The following is a 12409-nucleotide window of genomic DNA, read 5'->3' as shown; positions in this document are numbered from 1 at the left end:
GAGGTGCTCCAGCCCTCTGATCATCTTTGTGGCCCTCCTCTGGACCTGTTCCAAGAGGTCCATGTCCTTCTTATGTTGGTTTCCCCAGAGCTGGACGCAGTACTCCAGGTGGGGTCTCACCAGAGCAGAGCAGAGGGGCAGAATCACCTCCCTTGACCGGCTGGCCGTGCTTTTGATGCAGCCCAGAATGTGGTTGGCTTTCTGGGCTACAAGTGCACATTGCCAGCTCATGTTAAACTTCTCATCCACCAACACCCCCAAGTTCTTCTCTTCAGGGCTGTGATCAATCCATTCTCCGCCCAGCCTGTATTTGTGCCTGGGATTGCCGTGACCCAGGTGCAGGACCTTGCACTTGGTGCATCTATGCATATGTTATGGAGAGAATTTATTCATTCTTATTTGATATATGAAAAACATAACAAAAGCATGCATTTTACAACTTTAAGTGTGAGATATTTATTTCTCCGTAACATTGAATTGTTTTTGTGTAGACATCAAAAATCTGCGGCTTATCTCTTCCAGCTATTTTGGTATTTCAAAGTTGTATTCCCCCACAGGGGAACTGCAATATCCCACCACAGTTATTCTGCAAGGTCATTTTGCTTTCCACTGTGGTGGATCGCTCTTCAGCAAACAACTCTCTAACTTTCTGTCAGATATCAGCATGACTCTTTCTAGTGCTAAGGGAAAACAGAAATGGGGTCAAAGACAAATAATAGTGCTGGACATCAATACCAACTGCAAGTGCTCACCAAGTGTCTTGGCATTCAGGAACAGACGTTTTTGTTTCTGATGGTAGAAGTTGCTTGGTACTTTGCAGGGCATAACAGAAGTATGCTTGCAGAACTGAAATGGTAGGTCCTGTTAACAGTGTTTATATAGCTATAAGAAAAAAACTGTATGAAACACAAGTGTTTCAGTTTGACTTCTAAATTTGATAAAGTCCTGGGTTTTCAAAAGGAATCGAATTATTTTATATCAACACCATTTTTCATTAAACTTACTCAGCTAAGTTCAGTTATGCCACGTGTCACCACCTTCATCACTGGCAAGCCCAAAGCAGGAATATTCCAGCCTTTCACAAATTGCCCCATGCATGCCAGGAGAGCTGTCGCCTTCCTGCAGCTTCCAACACAGGCCACAGCTTGCTAAAGCCTATCACTTTACTCTGGTTTAGCAAACCAAACGCTTCTTGAAACCCAAATTGCTTTGGAATTGACATTTCCCACACTTCAGATATTTTAACATCCTATTTTACTTTTATTGATTTTTATATGTACAAGATGTGAATGTTTTCCACCATATAGCAAGATGCCCTTAGAATAATGTGAGTGGAGACAAGAAAGAAAAGGCTTGTTATATAGTACTTTGACATGTAAATTCAGAATGCCTGCTGCAAGAAAGTAAGTGTCCAATGTAAATTTAAATGTCCAATTTGCCAGTGTGCTTTATACAATAGGACATATGAGGCGTGTGAGGCATTTCTGTTTTCCACGAGTCTTCCCTTGGTGTGAAAAATTTCAGTAAAGGTAAACTGGAGATTTAACAGGTCTTCAAGATATCCTGCTGTTACATACCAAGTGTTGCCTCACTTAAATATTAATAAAAATTATTGCAGTGGATCAGTCATACACTAAATAAGATATGGATCAACTTACAATCATATTGGATTGCCATTTTTGGGGATAATTCTCAGGAGACATCATGCCAGAAATACTCCTGAGTCATAGATGCTTTTGCTTTCTCTTGCTCTGGCATGAGCAGCAAGGATTAGCTCAAGGCTGATACCAAGCACTGATGGTGATTGACAGCTGGTGAGTAGGAGAGTAAAATTTTGTCTCGAACCTCTCCCAGTCCTCCCACCCTGCTGTAATGATATTTAAATGATGCTCCTGGGCCTTCAGATGGAGCTTCTTGCATTAAGAATCACAGAATGGTTTGGGTTGGAAGGGACCTTAAAGATCACCTGGTTCCAAGCCCCCTGCCATGGGCAGGGACACCTCCCACTAGACCAGGCTGCTCAAAGCCCCATCCAGCCTGGCCTTGAACACTTCCAGGGATGGGGCATCCACAGCTTCCCTGGGCAACCTGTGCCAGTGTCTCACTATCCCCACAGTAAAGAATTTCTTCCCGATATCTAATCAAAATCTCCCCTCTTTCAGTTTAAAACCGTTACCCCTTGTCCTATCGCTACACTCCCTCATTTTACGAGTCCCTCCCCATCTCTCCTGTAGGCCAAAGCGAGTACCACTCCCAGCTATCCTACAATTTGGGCTCAGGACCACTGTTAATCCTATGGTTTTGTGCAGCAACCAAAAGGACAGTGCAAGGTACAAACCCTTCTTGTAGAGAGGGGTGCTCTGCTGACTCACGGGGCTTTTACCATCTCCATTTTGGCTCATAACATTCACGCCTGCACTGCTGCTTCTGGTACTCGGTGTAAGCTTTTCTTTGGTATACACTACAGAACTAGTGGGGTAAATGCCACAACAACAGAGATTGCATAAAAGAGTCATCTGCACGGACACAAAACCCCGTGGGCCCTGAGGAGACCCCTTGGTCAGAGCCCGTGCTTGCTGTTGTGGTGCAGCCCGTGAGTGTGGGTCCTAGGAGCAGCATGCAGGACACTGCCACACAGGCGCTGTGACCTGGGGACATCTCTCCGCAAGGCAAGGTCTCCCCTGCTTCCTCCTGAAGCCTAATCATTTGCTGCCAGCTTCATAGCAGCTGTCCTGTGCCTCCCAGCTGGCAGGAAGGGGAGGGTGTGAATCCAAGGCTTTGCTGATGTTTCTCCCATCGATTCCTCTCTAAAGCAGGCGTTTAGCCTGAGGCACGCTCTGCCCTTGCGTGAGTCATCCCTGAAGCTTAGCTATCCCACCACTTTCATTCTTGACCATGCCAGCAATCACACTATATAATCTAGCCAGCTTTGTTTTTTTTGGGGTGACCTCCTCAGAGAAATCTATGCCTTTTGTTTTTTGGGAGTAAACGTGTTGCTGTCCCTGGCCCCCACGTCCGAAGGCTCAGCTTGGAGCTCCAGCAGAGATGAGCGTACCACACAGCCCTCTTTGATTTCCATTTCAATAACACATGCGCTGAACAATGATTTCCCAAAGCCAGCGGTGGAAAACAAAATTGAAAGCCTAAACATATGCAGATGGCATTCAGAGCCCGGGACGCTCCTGCCAATTTCTGCAACTGATGCACACTCAAAATATTTACTTAGGAATTCTTAATTAAGTAAACCATTCAGTAGTGGTGTAGTGTTTCAGATGAGTCGCAGTGTCACCACAAAATATCTCGGTGGTTCCTTCTAAACAAAGAATCCATTATGGGGATTTTTATCAGAGACGGTAGGGTAAGTTTTCGGTACAGTGCGCCGAGGTTTAAGCCGTGCGGCTCCTCTGCTGTTAATGGGATTCGCGTGGCTAAATCCCCTCATTCCCTGCTGAAAATGAACCCCCTGCCCAACAGCAGCTTCAGGTGAATATCGAGCAGCAGGAATAGGGGTGAGCTCACGGTGACCCTCCGGGCGCCTATTCAGAGGGGTTGCAGTGAGGCTGGCTTGGCAGCTCGGGAGGAAATGTGCGCTGTGCTGCTGTGCAGCCAGGAATACAAATGAGGGAGGGTGTCAGAGGAGAAGGTATAGCTCCCGAAACCACCCTTGGCCTGCAACAAAACGTTATTTGCCCAGGGAGAAAGGATTGACAGAGAAGAATTTTTAGGGCAAATATTTTTATTTTTATTTTTTTTAAATCAAAAAGATTAAAATCAACTTGGTTAAGTGCTTTATCTGTATGAAATGTGTTGTTGGTTTAATCCCTCTGTCTTACATCTCCTTTTGTTATATATTTGTCGGAACCAAATTTTAAACTCTTTGGAGAAACCTCAGTAGGCATCTGTGCCTGTAGCTGGGGAACAACTCTGAAGACTGGTTAGTTACTGCTGTTTATCTATACATAGCCAGTTCTATTTCATCATTTTGGTAAAAATTCAGATTCTTCTAACAATAGTAAAAATTAGGATTTTCCTCATGTAACACACGTGGTTGTACAACTATCCTTTATGTGGATTGCCACTTGTGGGAAGACTCTAAGACTCTCTATAAACTACAGTTCAAGTGATGACCTTCCTATACGTGAAACTCATCTCAAGTTGCAAGAACATAATAACATTTGAAATCAATGAAATGACTGATGTGCTCAAGTTAAGCAAATACCTACATTTACAAATCTAAAATACAGACTCAGGAAAGCAAATTATGAATGAGGAGTACATTTTTCTTCTGACAAGCAACACTGCACTAAATTTTATGTTCTTAAAACTCACATGATTTTAGGCCTCAGTGTTTAATTTCTGAAGTGTTTTCAAAGACCTTTACTTTTATGAATTGCTTGGAATATATAATAATTTTCATGGTTGTGATCTTTCAATTTTTCCACATACCTCTGTGAAAAGGAAAGCTGTAGTTGTTTAGGTACCAGACGCAGCCATAATAGGAAATACATTTTGAGGCAGAATTTTCATTTTTTTGCGACAGTAGTTATCTGTCTCTGCATAATTAAACAAGCAGTATTTCAGAAAAGCATCTGAAACTTGTCTCCCACTGCCATGAACTTTTGCTTGCTATGACTGCAGTCACAGTTATTCTTTCAAAGAATGAGAAACTTGACATTTCAGGATTCTGATGCAGAAACCAAGCCCTCCAAAACATCGCTCCTCAGGTTTAGTTTGATGTAAATTTGAACTGCAAGGTCCTATCCAAGCCCAGATTCAGATAATCTTTTTTTTTTTTTTAATCTTTGGATGTAACTCTTTGTAACTACTGCTTATTTCAGTGCTGGTGTTCCCTTGGATTAATGACTAAGTGATGACGAAAGGTAAAGACTCTCCATATGCCAGCCACTACCATTAATTGCTTAGGAAATATGACATTATTCCAGTAACACCGTTTAGTTGGATAGCCCATGTGAATGATGTTTAATTGGATAACCCATGTGGATGACCCAACATAGAACTCCAAAGCGTGCGCGGCTGTGGTGGTGTGGGGTGGTTACAATTACTGTAAACTGCACCAGGAATCTTAACAAAATGCTGCACTCAGGATTTCCTTCTGATAAGACTGAAGGGGGTTTGCACCGCAGAGAAAGATTAGATGGGAGAAGATGCCAAAATGTGGCAGGGGGGGATCTGCCTTTTGACAGTTATAAAGCAAGACATTCTCCATCTAGAAAAAAAATAAAAATGTAGCCTTCAACCTGCCAAGGGGCAGGAGCACGGCACAACCCTCCTAAATGTGTGATGGACGCACAAACTGAGGGACACTGCAAGAAAAGGCGGAGAGGAATCTTGAAATGCTGTTGGGTGCATTTCTTTAATATAAATAAAGTTTTCCAAAACCTCAGTTTCATGATTCAGCATTTCTTTTGGCACTGAAATTAGAGCAACAATTTAAAAGTAGGCTAAACAAGTCTGAGGGAATATGCTGGTAAGTTCAGGCCAGAGAGGGGGAAGTCCCTGGAAGTAATAATAAAAAAACTAAGACCCATCCACCCCCAATAATTGCAGTTTAATTCTTTTAATGAGGAATATCTTAAAGCACTTTACAAACACGTGATAATAATCGTATCCTCACAATACCTTCTGAGGCAGATATGATCATTCTTATTTTCTGGATGAATAAACTGATGCACTGTATTAAAATACTTTGACCAAGGCCTTCTCCAAAACCAATGGGAGTCCAACAAATACACTCTTTAATCTAATTGTGAGACAGTAGCAATGTGTATGGAGGAAGCAAATAAACTAAAAATTATACGTGGGGTAGATACCGTAGCCAACTCTTCCTTGCTTTCCTTTGTTTTAAAAGTCATAAGTTTTTGCTGCTCAACTTGGGAAAACAGTGGAAACTGTGGGTGCTCAGTACTCTTAAAAGAATTACGTCAGAAAGTTATCTCTCAGCTTTTATCAGTATTTTTCATTTTTTAATTGTAAAAAATATTTATATCATATACAAATAATTTTCATATATAATTTTTGTCAGTAAGTTGGTCGCCTCAGTAAGACAATGACCGTTGGGCAGCCAGGGGACCAGAGCTGCACGTCCTGTGCACGTGTGTTGAGCATCAACTTAAATTTTGAATGCTTGTCTGTTTCTTAGGACCCAGCCCCAGATTCCTTCAGGACTAGGTTTTCCTAGAAGGGTCAGTGTCTGAAGCAGCTCCTGCTGCAAGGGAAATGGGTTACCAGACAGGGAGGTCTTGCAGGATGCTTGGGCAAGGGTGCTTGGGCACCTGCTCTGTCCCAGAGAACTGTGAAAGCCAGGTGGAAGGGATGGGGTAAAGACGGGACACAGCCTGAGAGGCACCCGGAGAACCACTGCGTATGCTGAGCTGGGCAGCTGTTGCTGCCAGGGAGCCCTGGCTGTTGCTCTGCTCTCAAGAACAGCTGCAGAAGTTCACCCTTTCCTCAGATGACCTGCTGCCTGTGAGCCATGGCAGAGAGCAAGTCGCCAACCTGGGTTGCCTTCAGCCTCCCTTGGGGAGAAGAACTGGGACTAAGCTGTAAAAGCAGAGCCCCCTGCCCCCCCGGCATCTTCAGGTTACACACATTGTACAAGATACCTGTCCCTTGTTGTAACTTTGAAAGCATGGAAGGGCCAGACCTGGATCCTAATATGATTTGGGAAAGGGTCCTGGCGTTTTATGGTCATCAAAGAGTATGGTTCTGAATACAACACTTCAGCTATAAAGGAAAAATAGTTTTCTTTGTGTTTTACTGCAACATTTTCAGGATGTACACCCTACTTGATGTGAAAAGTCGCTGAAATCAGAGAGATAAAAGCTCCATGAGCTATGAAACTAAACACTTTTTCTTTTCTGTACTATGATTTTTAAAAAATTAAATATTGATACTTTCCCCTGTGATTGTCATTAACGCTTGAAACTGTAAGTTAATATATAAAGCACCATTGTAAAGGTCAGCGAATCTTGCTATCTCTACATCAAACTCATAATGTTTTATTTGAAGATTATCATATCTCCTGGAAAGTGCTGATTTAAAGACATCTTAATTTAAATATTTTATTCAGTTGCTTAAGTAGAAGTCGGCCAGAAACAAAAACCTTAGCTCAAAACCTTCATGACTCTTGGGGACTCGCTGGTTCCAGCTGATGCTCCAGCTTTGTTGCTCAGTACCCAGAGGAACACGAATTAAAGCTACAGGTCTGAATGCTCCTGCTCCAAACACCGTGAGTGGTCAGAGCTGCAACTACATTTTGTTCTTATTTTTGTTTAATAGGCAGCGCCACATGGCATGCATGCTCTGTGTTTGTACTGCCATACAAACTATATCCATAACACCTCCCCCCCCGCAAGCCGTAAATAAAAAAACACAATTGGCGAATTTCTCATGCATAGTTAACTTTGGAAAAGATGCACAAATACCTATTAAAGGCGGAGTGAATCATCACGGAATTTCCATTCCATAGTAAAAGTGGTATTTCATTTTGGCCAGGGAAGAGCTCTCCGTTTCACCCTTTTTGCTCTGGCTTTACTGTAGTTTATTGAAATGGCAAAATGAAACACTCTGATTTCGTTGAAATGCAACATTTATGTAATTTTGCAGTTACCTTTGAGATCAAGTTGATAAATTCCTATAAAATTCTTCTACTTTGTTTAGTCAGCATTTTCCAAAAAGAGCATTTCCAGCGGGAAATTTTTAGCGCTAAGAAGAAAGGCTTAACTCAGTGTTCAAGATGGAAAGGAAGGTAACGGGGAAGTTAGTCTGTATTCTGTTACTAACCTGTTTATATATCATGACTTCTGTTACTGTGAAGCTCCACTTAAACCCAAGGTGCCGCAGCATGATCTGGGCAAGCATCTTTACGTTACAGAGGCAGTCAACAACTGCATTTGATAGGAAAATGAAATTACCCGCATGATCCAATACCAGGCTGGGACAAGCGAAAGAGGGGAGAGGGAGAGGAGAGCGGAGGAGCAGGACAGCCGCATGGGCAGCGTGGCAGGGGCTTTTCCAGGCTTTGGTTGCATAGCTGTCTCAGGGTCCATCACACCATGCTGAGCCAGGCCTGTTTTGCTAACGTAGCTATACTGCTCTCTTTGCTCCTGCTGACTTGTCCAGAGCCAGGTGAAGCATCCCGGCATGGGCCTGGATGGTACTTGGTAGATGCGACCTGAGGTATGACTGAAGGTGTACACATGTTGTCTTATTTTTTTCAAAATATTACCACCTAGAATGTAGCCTGTAAAGAGGTTGAAAAATGAGCCTGTAAAGATGTTGAAAAGTGAGCTGAAAAATGAAAAATAAATACTCTAAAGTGAAAACATATGGCAGGTGCAAGTTATACGCAAACTTTATAATGAATTCTGAAAATATACTTGAAGAAAGAGAACTACAAATGTTTCTAGTCTGGGTGACACATATTAAGGATCACTCCTATGTGCTCCAAGATATTTGCCAGGTCTAAAAGCACAGTTATGCTGGTGAACTTTCATTAATCACTCAATACCCTGTGTGTTATTATGGGCAAGAGGGTTGGTGGAGTCAAGTCATTCTCTAAATTGTGCTTAACAGTTTCAAATGAGGGATGGATGAACTGGCTGCAGTAACTAAAACGCTGAACCTAACTCTACGTAAGCCATTCAAGGCAGACATGAGTTTCAGAGATTCACGGACAATCAATTAGCACTATTTTTTGCTTTTAAATATGTCTTGCTTTACACATCTCATCGGTTGATGGCTCTGTGTAGGACTGAAAGCAAAAGTGCCAAAATTCCATTTCTTTGTTGTTTCTGTCACAAATCAGATCAGGAATTACCGCAAGATTTCCAGCCTCTTTTGCCAGACCAGAGAGGTTGGGATAAGTTGGCATAATTATAGGAACCCAAATTCCAACCCTTCCCCTTTTGCCCAGCACCTTGCCTACCACACGGCAGCACACGGCAAAAACCATCAATGACCTCACACTGGTTATAACCTGTCTTTCTGCTTTTTTTCTTCAGAGCTTTGTCATCCGTGGTGGCTTTAGGAGCTAATATCATCTGCAACAAAATCCCAGGCCTGGCCCCTCGGCAGCGAGCGATCTGCCAGAGCCGCCCTGATGCCATCATTGTGATCGGGGAAGGGGCACAAATGGGAATCAATGAGTGCCAGTACCAGTTTCGGTACGGGAGGTGGAACTGCTCCGCACTGGGAGAGAAAACAGTCTTTGGACAAGAGCTTCGAGTAGGTAAGGGTGTCTCTAATATGGTGCTGAAGTGATATGTTGGGGCTGGTTTTCTTTTAGCTTTCTGACTGCAGTCCTGCAAAGGATTTTGCCTCTGGTATTTGCCTGCCGGAGCACAGCAGTGATGCTCCCAGAACAACTGTGGTCTGTGTGTTTTCACTCATTGAAAAGTAACTGTCAAGAGACAGGAGATCTCTAGTGATCTCTAGATGAAGTCATTCATATCTGTGCAACTTCATACCCACCAAGGACCCAGATGCCTGCACAGGCATCCAAGGACACAGTTATCACACCCTGTGAAAAAATATTTTTGATTGTTGTCCTGTTAGAGGTTTCCGTGTTAACTGTGGTGCATATTACGGCCAATCAAAAGGGAACTAAAATCATCTCCAAAAAAATCCCTCTGCAGACTTCCAAAAGCTTAAGTAATGGGAGAATCCCAATTAACTGATGGAAGTACAGTGCATATGACACTGCCCTTCCAATATATGGCAGTGATACGTATCCATTTTAGTGTTGCTATCATACTGTAAAGAAAATACTGCAAGTGATTTGAGGCAGGAAACCTGTTCAAAGAAAATAATACAAGACCTTGGCCTGACAAACTGTTAGCTGGCAAAAGTTAAATTGATCACTTTCCATTTACCCTGTGTTTGATATTATTTCATAGGAGAGGTTATACAATTTTTTTCCAGCACTGAGATCATTATTTTCCTCATCACCCAGCTGAGTATCCTTAGCCTGTTCTTGACCTTTCCTCTCTCCCCCAAGGGCTGCCCACTTACCATCCTCCATACTGTTTACTAAGTGTTGGGATAACGTTTTGTAATGTCTGGCTCTCACAAGGGCATTCAGAGTGATACCATCCAGTTTCTCAGTGGGGTTGTTCCCTGTTCTTCTTGTTTTCAATTCTTCTTTTGGTGATACCTCTTTCTTTATTTCAGTGGTTCGGGTGAGTCTTGTGCCTCCAACACAACTGAGTGTGGACAGACATAAGATCTCATTAAAACTATGTTAAAAAAAAGGCATAACATTTCATCCCATCCGTGCAAAAAGGAAATGACTTACATGGTGCTTTGGCTGTTACTGGAGATCAAGGCTTTGCTTTTTTTTTCCAACACCATTCTGAAATGAATGCCAAAACCTGAGCTACGCTTAAGTCAGCGATGGAACTGACTATTTTTTTAAAGAACATGCAAGTCTGAGAGTCTGGCTTAGGTCTGGGCTTTTTGAGGGCACTGTGGTCCAGCTGTAAAATGTTGTAATTGAATAAATCCATTGGCATCAGGGGAACTGACTTACACCCACAGAGAATCTGCCATATTCTGTGAGCTGAAAATATACTGAAAAGTTGGTAGTGAGGAATTTGCTCATCAGTGTCTCTTCCCACATTTGTCCTGAGATATTTCTAATTCTGTTCAGATAACACTGCTCGTCTAACTTCTCTTTCCTAAAAAGATCGTTAAGTGGAAGGGATTAAACATTCTCAAGACAACATACACAGGAGATAACCTAACATTTGACTTTTACCAACCATCAACTTCAAATGAACCAGAAAAACATCTGGTCGCTTGTCTTGACTATTAGAAGCACAGGTCTGGTCCTCCTTGGTTGGTCTTATGCTTTTTTGTCTTAAGTTTATTTCCAAAATGATGTTACTGCCAGAAGACATACAGCTGCCAAGCATGCCACCCTTGTACTTCTCCATGCTACGTTGTCTTGATCTGCCGAAACCTGCAGCCATGCTCTGACTGTTAGACAAGTAAGTCCTCTTAACTTCCGTGAGATCACTTACGTCCTTGAAGAGGAGAGTCGGGAGGGTAGTAGCACAGTTGGTGTCATCACGAAGCTTCCTGGTGAAAAGGCTTTCACCACTTCTGCTTGCCTCTTCAAGCTGAGAATCTTGTGGCACCTCATGAGCTCTGTCCTTGTACTCATGAGTAATAATCCTCTTCACCAGAGAGACTCCTTTCATCCTCACAAAACTTGCAAGTGAGTGCAGTCCAAATGCATAAAGAGGACTACAAGTTGGGCCTGTGCTTTCATTCTGAAGGTTTCTATACAAAATAAGAGCTACAGGGAACAAAAATTGTTAGCATCAGGATGGACCAGCTACCAGGTTGGTCAGACTACACAAAGTTTGAAAAAACCAGGATTTTCTTGAGCCACTGTTCAGGCCGTATTTGCCAAAATATTCACCAGATTCTTGACCTCTTCACCGAACCTGGGTGGTTTCCTGCAACTCTGAAACGGCTGATGTGGAATTTGGTGGGTTCTTTTATGGCTTAACCTAAACACAGATGAAACTTGGCAGTCGCAGCTGAGTTCTGCTTTGACATTTGTTGGGTGTGAAACCACACAAACTGTAACGGATGGAGAAGGTTTACATGACCCCTGCCAGCTCAGCCAGATGAGTTCCATGCAGGTCTATAAAGGATCTCATAATCCACAGGTCTTTATTTGTTTTATTAGTGAAGTAGCACCCAGAGATGATGTGGTCAGTATCTAGGAAAAGGACAGGGTTTAGGAAGTGGTGTTATTACACTAGTGAGGGGGGAAAAATGTCAAAAAAGGACAAAACTTGAAAAAGAAAACCACTTAAAGGTACAAAACACTTGTAAGCATAAATATTCACGTGTGTAACAAAACACGTCCCTGTCTGACACATACAGAAACACTAAACCAGACATTTGGTTCTGCCTGAACAGACTGAAGAAAGGCTTAAGACTAAAAAAGACAGGCATGTTTTTCACTTCACCTCAAAGGAAAACCCATCTAGCTTCCTCCCAGAACTGCCTAGGGAGATGAACAATCAAGGCAAGTTATTCAGGTCATAGGGTGGAGAGGGCGAGTAAGCTATGATAGCGTGATATTAAGCGCTCTCTATCTGCATGGGAAAGAGAGGGCCTGATCTTTAGCCGCTGGACCAAGGCTATACCACTAGCATTGACGAGTGCAGATTTATGGTTATTCTCACTCGTATCCTGATGTGACACTTCCCTCCCTCCATTCAAAGCAAACCCCCAGACTCACCCAACATGAGGTTTCTCCAACAGCTCTGTATCTGTGGACAACACCACCTCTTGGGTGCCATTACGCTCCAACTATGCATGCCTTCCAGCCACAACCAAGCAGCATTCAGAAGGCATGACACAGGAGCAA

At 42.9% G+C, this 12409-nt stretch overlaps 1 protein-coding gene across 4 annotated transcripts in view; it reads left to right on the top strand.

Moving 5' to 3' along the window:
* Positions 1-12409, top strand: part of WNT7B (Wnt family member 7B) — a 101034-nt gene that overhangs the window by 48183 nt on the left and 40442 nt on the right. For all 4 annotated transcript variants that reach the window (XM_063355084.1, XM_063355074.1, XM_063355093.1 and 1 more), the window contains exon 2: positions 9024-9250. In XM_063355084.1, the coding sequence (XP_063211154.1) occupies positions 9024-9250 (227 nt within the window). The remainder of the gene's footprint in view (positions 1-9023; positions 9251-12409) is intronic.

This window comes from Chroicocephalus ridibundus, chromosome 1, assembly GCF_963924245.1.
Source record: "Chroicocephalus ridibundus chromosome 1, bChrRid1.1, whole genome shotgun sequence".
Classification (NCBI taxonomy): Eukaryota; Metazoa; Chordata; class Aves; order Charadriiformes; family Laridae; genus Chroicocephalus; species Chroicocephalus ridibundus.
The sequence above is the reverse complement of the archived record's forward strand: the minus strand, read 5'-3'. Positions and strand labels throughout refer to the sequence as shown.